This window comes from Euleptes europaea, chromosome 6, assembly GCF_029931775.1.
Source record: "Euleptes europaea isolate rEulEur1 chromosome 6, rEulEur1.hap1, whole genome shotgun sequence".
Taxonomy (NCBI): domain Eukaryota; kingdom Metazoa; phylum Chordata; class Lepidosauria; order Squamata; family Sphaerodactylidae; genus Euleptes; species Euleptes europaea.
Window position 1 is genome coordinate 102,573,137 of NC_079317.1, and position 10,642 is coordinate 102,583,778.

Below are 10,642 nucleotides of genomic sequence, written 5' to 3' on the forward strand. Positions count from 1 at the left end.
GAGACTCAATTTTACAGACCCCAAAGCAGATGCCTCTCAACACAGACCTCCCCACTGATTCCTAAAACTGTGGCCAAGAAGCAGTCAAACAGGAGAGCTCCAGCTGGCTAGGACATTAAAAACATAAAACAACCCTGCCTGTTTTTTCCTACTCTTCCTTTCGGAGGCTGGCTGACAATAACATTTCTTACCTTTCAACTAAAAACTCTGCATTTGCCATCCTTCCTTGCTGTGGCCTGTTTCTTTCCTTTCACAATGTAAAAGTAGCTTACTTTGCAGAACCCTCCCTACTCCATCCCTTTCTGTCAATCTGCCATAATAGGGCTGTATGAAAACATATGACAGGGATGCCTACTGGAAACAATGGGAGAGGCCTGAAGGTCCTTTGCATATAAAGGAAGCCAGGAATGACTATTTAGCTTCCATAGGCTCCTCTGAAATGCAGTACAGTACACAAAAGTACTGGCGAAAAATAGCACAGACCTGAAATGATTACTGCTGAAAGTTAAAAGAGAAAGTGCCAAAGCAGGACTACAACTGAACATCAAGAAGACAAAGGTAATATATTTCAATGGAGACCATGCAAGTCAATTGGCATTCCTGGCTCCCGCTATACACAATGGGCCTTCAGGCATCTCCCGTTGTCCCTAATGGGCATTCTTGTCATTTGTTTTAGTACATCCTGCCCCAGGGGATGTACTAAAACAAATGACAGGTTAGCCCGTTAGAAACAATTGGAGCAGCCGCACAGCCCACTGAAGATAATGGGAGCCTGGACTGCCCATTGAGTTGCATGGGCTCCATTGAAATTCATTACAGCACAAAAAGAGCTGCAAACAAAATGTGGAATGGATTTTCCAGTAAGGTTTCTGAGATCAGATATACTATTCTGGGACTGAAATCTAATTCCAGTACCTAGACCTAAGTGCTACACCTACCAGGAAAACTCTTTTTGTGAAACTCATGCTGCAAGTGGACTACCTTGCAGGGCTGACTTTCTGACTTTAATCCCTGGAAGATTGGAAGCTTGCCCCTTGGCTTCTGGCTGTTGGGGTTAGAGTAAGGGGCTGGTGGCAGCTACTATTACTGAGGTGTGAGAACTCACACCCAGGGTTTTGTAATTTTGTTCTTGCTGCCCTCCCCAAGAGGATTCCCTTAGATTAGGGGTTGTCAACAAGACCCATCCTGAAGAATCTCTCCCTGGGCCTCAACTATTCCTTCCTTGGGCAAGGGTGTTTGAGCAGTAACCAAGCAATTCCATATATTCTTGGATGAGACAGATTATCTAAACAATTTCAGCCTGGTTTTTGATCTGATTGACTTTGTTTAATTCACTAGGGAAAAGGAATGAACTGTTCGTGCTCCTGGACCTCTAGGTGGCTTTTGATATCAACAGTGATGGTCTTTCTGCCCCAGCAGCCCAAGATTGGGGAATATACCTCATCACGGCCTCAATATTTTGGTGGTACTGCAGGGCTGAACTTCTCCCTTTCCCCCTCTTGAGGTAAGGATTTGATGCCTCCCTCGTAGCTTGGAGGCCCCATAGGTCACAACCACCCACCTCCACTGCAATACTGGGGATGCCAGCTTTCTTCTTATCTTCTGCTGATAAGAGCTGGCTCTCTCTGCTCTGCCTTGCCCCACTCCCAGTGAGTGAATGTGACAGACAGGCTTCTAGTAGAGTTGTATGTTGTGAACCTTGACAGTTCTTTTCTGCGTGTGACACACAATGTATTTCACTATTCAGCAAAAGGGGCGAGAGAGCTGTGCGAGTGTCAAGGTCTGCTCAGGATGTCTGCCCTCCTACCAGGACTGCATCTCGGGCTGGAATGAAGTCAAGATATTATTGCTGTGCTATGGAATGTGTTGCCTTTGTCCCTATAAAAGGAAAACCAAAAGACTGAAATGGGCTCTCTTTTCCCTTGCCTTTTCTATCCCCAACCCATGATCTAAAGCCCTTTTTGCTGCAGTAAACTTGAGTAATATTTAGAAAAGTTACACATGAACTGGACCTTTTTTATTTCTTGTCATAGAATATGCTCAGGTTGAGCATCTCTCCTTTGAGTGGGAAAAAGCTTTTAAGGTGTAGGTAACCAGACACAGGTTAGCTCAGGTGTCCTTACTCCTACCTGTTAAGTCTCCTCCTTTAGAACGACACTAGGGGGAGTCCTTATTTGTGAGGGGTGGTTTAAAACAGAAATTGCCAGTGAGAGGTAGGAGCCAGTTTATTTATCCTGGATTTCTACATTAGTAGCATTAGAAACTGAAGGGAGACATAATACAGTGTGGAAATGCCTACAAATGAGGTCCTTATACCACCTCAGCAGGAAAACAAGGGACTAGTAAGGAAGACACAGACTCTGCTGCTTAAGTGAAATGAATCCAAGCAGTTTATTTGACATAATGATAAAAGAAAGTAACAGACTATAAGACAGGACAAAGAAGAATTATGGACATGGTAAAGACATGAATTGAATACATTTCCAACAAAGCAAATGGTTATATGTTATCAAAGGAATAAAAGTAAATGGTTAAATTGAAATGCCATTGAATTAAATACGTCTAGTAAGACTGAACAGGGTTCATTTTTGCTTTTGCCTCCCTAGTCACCCTCCTGCCCATCCTAATTTAAAGCAAAGTTACCTAAATTATTTAAACATATAAAATCATAGTTAACTCTCAGAAGTTCAGGATTCAGGGTGACCCCAAAGGGTCTTCAACCAAGTACCCTATCCAACTTGAATGAACCTACTCAGCCTTCTGCCTTCTTAACTTTTCTTGACTAGTGGTGGGAACAGAGATATGAACACCATTTTCCTTTCACTTTTAACACTCACAGTGCAATGCTCAAGAGTTACTCCAGTCTAAACCCAATGAAATAAATGTACGTAGACTGGAGTTAATTCACAGTGGGTAGCCGTGTTAGTCTGTTTGCAGTAGTCAAAAAGGGCAAGAGTCCAGTAGCACCTTAAAGACTAACAAAAATATTTTCTGGTAGGGTATGAGCTTTCGTGAGCCACAGCTCACTTCTTCAGATACAGCTAGAATGTGAATCCATCGGTCTTTAAGTAGAGGAACAGTATGTAAATGTGAATAGCAGGCTTGATGGGATTAGGTGTGATATGCAGAAGAGTCTGTGATGTCCAGGGGAGAGATGGGTGTGGAGAAATCAGCATTGGTAATGGGCCATGAATGCAAGGTCTTTATTCAGCCCAGGTAAATGCATTGACTTTAGTTTGAATATCAACTGTAATTCAGCAGTTTGTAAGAGTAGCAGTTCTCTTACAAAGGAATTTCAAAGGGAGATTGGAAAGAGAAACTGCTGAATTACACGAAAGCTCACACCCTACCAGAAAATATTTTTGTTAGTCTTTAAGGTGCTACTGGACTCTTGCCGTTTTTGGTAGACTGGAGTAACTCTCTTTCGGATTGCACCGTCAATCTCGTTCCCAAAAGTTTTGGGAAGTTTGCTTCAGTGGCTACTGATATTGCTTCACTTGTGCCATATCTGGCTTCCTTGCTTCTCAGGGTTGCTTGTGTCAGGTTAATCCCTAGTCTAGCTATGCTCATTTAGCATTTTTATACTGATCTTATATATATATATATATATATATATATATATATATATATATATATATATATATATATATATTAATAATCTTTATAATAGTGCCATCCACTTAATATTCTGTTTTGTTTCTATCCAAGATACATCTCTATTTTTCAGCAGTTCTGACCATTTGACATATAAATAAGATTTAATTTTCTCCTTGAAGTCTCTACGTGTGGGAGTTTTTCTTCCCAATCTTTGCACATTCTATTCCTGCGGCACTAATAATGTAAACAATAGGAGTCCAATATTTCTTAGAGCAAGATTCTACATAATTTAACAAACATAATTCAGGCGATAGCTCAACCATGTATTGAATGCCCCCTGAAATCATAATTTTCACCAAACGCCAACAATTTTGTGCCCTAGTACAACTCTACCACAGATGAATGTAATTGGCATTTACTTTCCCTCAATGGTGACAATCATTATATTGTAGCACATAGATTTTTGCAATTCTAACTGGAGAAAGGCGGCAGTGGTGTAGCATTTAATTGTGTTCTCATGTAAAGTGAAGCTTGCAGAAAAGGTCAAACCAATTCATGATAACCTGAGAACTCAGCTCCTACCCGATCACCTTATGCCAGCATGGTGTGGTGGCTAAGAGTGGTGGTTATTAACGGTGGACTCTAATCTGGAGAATGTTTGATTCTCCACTCCTCCAAATGAGCGGTGGACTTTAATCTGGTCAACCAGATTGGTTTCCCCACTCCTACACATGAAGTCAGCTGGGTGACTTTGGCCCAGTCACAGGTCTCTTACAGTGCATTCCTAAGGAGAGTTACTCCAGTCTAAGCCCATTGAAATGAATGGGCTTAGACTGGAGTAACTTGCCTTAGAAATGCACTGTTTGAGCTCTCTCAGCCCCACCTACCTCACAGGGTGTCTGTTGTAGGGAGGGGAAGGTGATTGTAAGCCGGTTTGATTCTTCCTTAAATGTTGGAGAAAGTCGACAAATAAAAACCTTATTCCATACAAGAGTACATATTATTTTATATAGATTAGAGAGTGAACAATTATGCTCAAAGGGATTTAAATCTCTACTGAGTTCATGCTTCCTTAGTCTGGCAATTATTAAACTCTTAATTTGAAGGTATTGAAAGATTGGTAGGCCCCCATTACTAGTCTGATACTGTAGTATATTGCATTATTTATTTATTTATTACTAAATTGCAGTATTTGTTTAAACCACATGGTTCCCAATGCTTTCAGTCAAGTCTTCCATCTCCACATCAGTAGAACCAGAAGGCAAGGTAGCCTCTGCTCCATCAGGATAATTCCGCAAATAGGAGACAATTTCAGACTCGTACCAACGTTTATCTTTTTTCTCAATTTCTAAGAGGATAGAGCGCATTGAAAAACCAAATTCAATCACGCTTTGCTTCTTTTCTTCATGTCCATAACAATAACCCCAAGCATGTAATGCAACTAATTTACCATTTTGATCAAACACTGGTGAACCTGAGGAACCACCAAAGAAACAAGTGTCATAAGTGACTATGTCAGAATTATTGATTATACTTGAAAAACTGTTTGGAGTGTACATATGGACACAATTTATGCCCCTATCCTCATAACCACAGTTGGAATTATTGCACTCGTCCCTCTGCTGGAGACGCCAAGAAAGGTCCTTTTCCCGTTCCATTACACTGACTACAGAACAGCCGTCCACAGACTTTGCTTCTCCATTTGGATGGCCAATAATGTAAACAAGACCATTAAATTGAGGAGGGGAATGTAATTGTACCAAACCTGGTGGAATCCTGGTTCCATTTTCCTTTTCCTTGAGTTTCAGAACAGCGAAGTCTAATTGTTTATCTGATATTCCAAGCCACGGTTCAAGTGAGAATGAGTCCATATCCTCAGGGTGTTTGTCTTCGTAAGAGAAAATTACAGATGCTGACTGGCTAATTTTGATTGCGCACTGCTCCTTATCAGTTTCTTTTCCAACTATCATATCTACCACATGGCAGCAAGTTAGTATGTACCTGTTACATAAGACAAAGCAAGTAGCACAACCTTCCTTTGCAGTAGTGCCCCAGAAAATATACCCCACTGATTCACTGAGATCATTAAGTTTCCTCTGCATCTTAATCAGACTGGAGTTCTTTGTCACTTTACCAAACTCCTCTTGGCGGGCTATCAAGAAATCCTTCTGTCGCTTTTTTCCAGCCCTGGTTTTCCCAAAGCTGCTGCTGATTACTTTGCTTTGTTCCATAAAGGAAGGATACTGCTCTAGAAGAGCTCTCGTTAACATTTTTAAAGTTTTCAGGTACTCTTCATGAGAGCCCATGGGGGCTTCTTCATTTGAACAGGTTTTGGCCCGACTTTCAGTCTTTGCCTCAAGAAAGGCAGAGGGATCTTGTTCTTCACTTGGACCATCACAAGTACTGGCTAGACTCTTGGTCTTCCCCTCATGAGAGGCCAGGAGGTTTTGTTCCTTACATGTACCTTTGGTGTCTCCCCAGGTCTTCAATCCCACCTCAAATCTCATGTCACATAGGGATCTGTCAATGGGCAAAACACTGTAAAAGCATTTTTTACCTTTAGTCAGTTCCCACTCTTCATGTTCCAGCTGAGGCAAAAAGCGGCCATCATTGTGCAAGGCATTCTTTATAGTTTCCCCTTCTGGAGCAAAAACACACATATAACAGTGTCTTTCTATTTCCTTGCATCTAATTATCCGGCTGTTTAGTGCTCCACGGGTTCCCAATCTATATCCAATTGGGCAAATGTAGAACAAGATACAATCCTCCTTCCCATCATACTGGCGATATTCATCAGTGTTCTCATTTTTTTTAACCTTGTAAAACTTCATTTCAAAATTTGAATCCTCAGGCAAGTACTTCAAAGGCATCCCCAGGTTAATGCATCCATCAATCCTTGTCTTCCCTATTAAGTATTAAGCCTTTTTCTTCATGCTGTCTATCGTATTGGAGATGTGTTCAATGGACCTGAGGGCACTCAGCACATTGCTATGAATCTCACCTCTCACTACTTGTTCCCTATCAGTACCCTCTATATTTACAGTGAATTGTCGTTTTTGAACCATTGCTTTCTCACTGCTACGCAGAATCTTTCTTGTAAGGTGTTTTCCAGTTCCTGTCATGGGATCCCATTCACAGTCTTCTTCCTTTAGGGCACTGGAACTGGCCTCACCGAATTTAGGGTTCCCTCCCATCATTGCACTAAGAAAATACAATAAACAAGTTCATATGTATTTGCTACACATTATTTTACATATATATTCAGCCAGATCCTCATTCCCAAGGTTCTGCATTTTTAAAAGCCCAATCTTAACAATCCTGAGTAGGCACTTGAACACACATATGATCCTGGGTTCCATCTCAACTGTATTTATGGATGCCTCCTCCGCAGCAACTTACACTAAAGCAGCAGCAGAGCCAGTCCTCTATATCACTTGTTCCTATTATGTCAATCAGTGTGGTGTAGTGGTTATAGTGACTGCCTACATTCTGGGAGACCTGGGTTCAAGTCCCTACTCTGACACGGAAGCCTGCTGGGTGATCTTGGGCCAGTCACACTACCTCAGAGGGTTGTTGTAAGGAGAAAATGGGGGAGAGAATGCTGTAAGCAGCATTAGATCCCCACTGGGGAGAAAGGCATGATATAAATAAAATACAAAGAGAAAGCAAGCGTCACTGGTATAATGACACTGCCATGGAAAAGATACAAGCAGGAATTGAGAATAGGTTTCACTGTAGGTTCCTATTTTTGCTAAGTGAAGCAGACTAACCTATTCAAACACAAACTAGGTTTAAACAGAACATTTTTTCAAAGCATGTGCTGGTGCTTTGAGATGTGGTGCTTCGAGGACTCCTTCTGGTAATGTGTCTTACATGTTGTGAGAGAACATGGAATGGAATAAGTGATATCATGACTTTCCTGCCAACACCATGTGTCAATTTTAACCTTCCATATTTATCCATCAGTTGCTGTGCACTGACTTACTATGTTATGTGTAATCCACCTGGAGTCCATGTGAAAAAGGTGGACTATAAATAACATAAATAAAATTTTTTAAAAGGTTACACCAAAATGCATTTCTATAATCATCTAAAACCCAATAATAAAATCAAACATGAACAATCAATTAGAAGGGAAAATTTTCCTTCTTGGAAAAAAATGTTTTCAGCTTCTTCTGGAAGAATGACCGATGGCACAAGTCTCATCTCTTGGGGGAGGGCGTTCCATAGTCCAGGGGGGGCAGCTGAAAACGAGCTCCTCACAGTCTTACTTTAAACTATGCCAGTTTCTGCAGGAAGCTCAGGCAGGCTGATGGGGAGGAGGCAGATGTTTCAGATGCTTTAACCCAAGCAGTTTAGGTTTCAAAATCAAAACCAGCACCTTGAATTGGGCTCAGAAACAAACTGCAAGCGAGTGTAGTTGCTTCAATACCTGTTTTCTGAAGAAGGGGCCGCAGTTGGCCAATCAGCATAGCCTGGAAAAAGGCATCCCTGACATCTTCTGCCACTTGTCTCTTTCTAAGGACAGGCTTCCAGTTACAGGAATACCTGCTTCTTTAGGGGGAGTGCAATTCTACCCAGAACAGGCTGAACACCTATTTCTGTATCAGCTGTTCTTCTATCCTACAGTACATCTGTCTAATCTGGGTAAAGTTTCACTTTGTTCACCCTCATCTAGTCCTTCACTGCCTCAAATACTGGCTAAGTAGTTCTACTTCCTCTCTGGAATTAAATGGAAAGAAAAAACATATCTGTGTATCATCACTATTTAGACAATACTGTGCCTCAAATCTCTGGATAATCCCTCATCATGTAGTTACTCAACAGCACGCGGGATAGGGTGGAACTTGGAGGCAACCCATAAACAGTGAAAGGGCTGCAGAAAAATCCCCCAGCAACAACTTTAGGGACATGCCTTCCCAAAATGACTGAAGCATTCAAGACCATGCCATCCGAAAAAATACCCTGGCCAATGGTATCTAGTGCTGCTGAGAGGTCTGGGAAATCCAACAGGAACATGCCCTGCCAAAGTAGGCTGGCTTGGATCATCTATCAGGGAAGCCATGGTGATTTTTGTACCATGACCACACCAAAATCCAGACTTATACAGGAATATCTGGAGCTGTTTGCCCTGAGCTTTCAAGAACTCTACCCAACAGCAGGTTTGACCGTGGCACGTAAAAATTAGCAGGTAATGGATGAAGCAGCTATAACATAAGGCACAGCTGGTTGAAGCTACAGGTTATGTCCATTTTCCCCACTGACCTTTTAATTGAAAGGAGCAAGCAGAGACGGTTGAACTCCCACAAGATTGGTTAACTCTCAGTTTTAGCCCACCACCTTTAAGAAACATTATTTAAGAATTAATAGCACACTGTTTAGCAATAAGTGAAATGACGGCTGCTGTGATACACAGCAAATGAAAAAGATTTTTAATGAAAAGTCACCCTCTTTACCCCTGACATTGCCCCCCAAAGCCTCTTGTACCACACAAAGGCTCTTTCCCTGTGTCAAGAGCAGCAGTACCAATCAATGGCTTCTGCTGCTTTGACAGAAGGAGTTGTGCCGACCCTCAGCATCATACCAAGTGAATAGAATGTCTTTTCATGCCACCGTTAAGAGCCCTGAGATCCTGGGAGGATCCAATGAATTTCTGTCCACTGAAAAGGCTGTGCTAGGGGTTGTGGATCCCCCCCATAGACAAAAGCCAGACAGGACAAGAGTTGTAGTGAGGAGGGGAGTTGGGATTTAGGGGGACCCAATCCCTTCTTTTGTGCTCCATGACGTAACAACAGGATCATAGCCTTAGGGTTTTCTTTTTTTTTTAATGAGTCAGTTTCATTGACATATGTCAATTCAAAGGTGAAAAACTCCCAGCAAGTCAAACACCTGATGCTATTTCTTGTCATAAAGGAAGCCATTTAAGAATCTAAAATATACTGAATGTAATACCAAAGTGCATGTATATGTAAATTAATAGAAATGTACATATAAAGGGATTAAATTTAATCAGTAATAGAGAAAGAACAAACTGGAACCACACAATTTGCAAAATAACACTGAGAAGTTAGGAACTTAAGAAGAGCCCTGCTGGATCAGACTAGCGTTCCATCCAGTCCGGCATCCTGTCTCACACACCAGTTCTTCTGGAGGGCCAACAACAGGGCATCGAGGCCAAGACTGTCCCATGATGCTGCCCTAGTACTTGTAATCAGCACTGCCTCAAAACATGGAAGTTCCCTTTAATAGCCATGGCTAGCAGCCACTGAGCAACCTGTCCTCCATGAATGTATCTAATCCCCTTTAAAGCCTTTGGCCATAATTACATCTTCCAGCAGCAAATTTTAATCACTCATTGAGTAAATGAGTAATTCCTCTTGTCCATCCTCAGTCTATATTCCAACGTCGTTGGGTGCCCTTGAGTTCTACTATTTAGGCAGATGGGGAAAAATTCCCTCTTTCCACTGTCTTTGCCCCATTTAAACTTCTATCATATCCCCCCTCAGTAGTTTGCCATTGCCTTCCTCAATGTAGGAACACCAGTCTTCCTTGGTGGTCTCCTATCCAACTATGGACCATGTCCAACCCTGCTTAGGTCCCAAGCCCTGACAAGTTCAAGATCATCTGGGTTATTTGGGTTGCTTCACACCCCACTAGGATGTACTTAAAGTTGGGATGTTTTGTTCCAACATGCATCACTTTACACTTACCTACACTGAACTTTATTTGTCACGCTGTTGCCCACATACCCAATGTGCAGAGATCCTCCTTGGATTTCACTACCCTGAATAATTTTATATCTGTAGACTTGGCCACTATTCAGCTCACATCAAATTCAAGGTAATTTATGAACAAATTAAATAGCACCAGCCCCAGTACCCCTCCTTGTGGGCCCCCACTGCTTATTTCCCTCCACTGAGAGAACTGTCCATTTGTTCCTACTGTTTGCTTCCTGTCATTTAACCAATTTTTAATCCATACGAGGACCAATCCTCTTATCCTTTGACTGCTATGTTTACTCAGAAGTCTTTGGTGAGACACCCTG

The 10,642-nt window shown here is 41.8% G+C and overlaps 1 protein-coding gene across 1 annotated transcript; it reads right to left on the bottom strand.

Annotated features, from left to right (window-relative positions):
- Positions 1 to 4,793: 4,793 nt before the first annotated feature.
- On the bottom strand, positions 4,794 to 6,791 carry LOC130479616 (serine protease FAM111A-like). Its single transcript, XM_056852011.1, is given in 1 exon segment — positions 4,794 to 6,791. A coding segment is annotated over 1 exon segment (1,998 nt).
- Between the last annotated feature and the right edge of the window lie 3,851 nt (positions 6,792 to 10,642).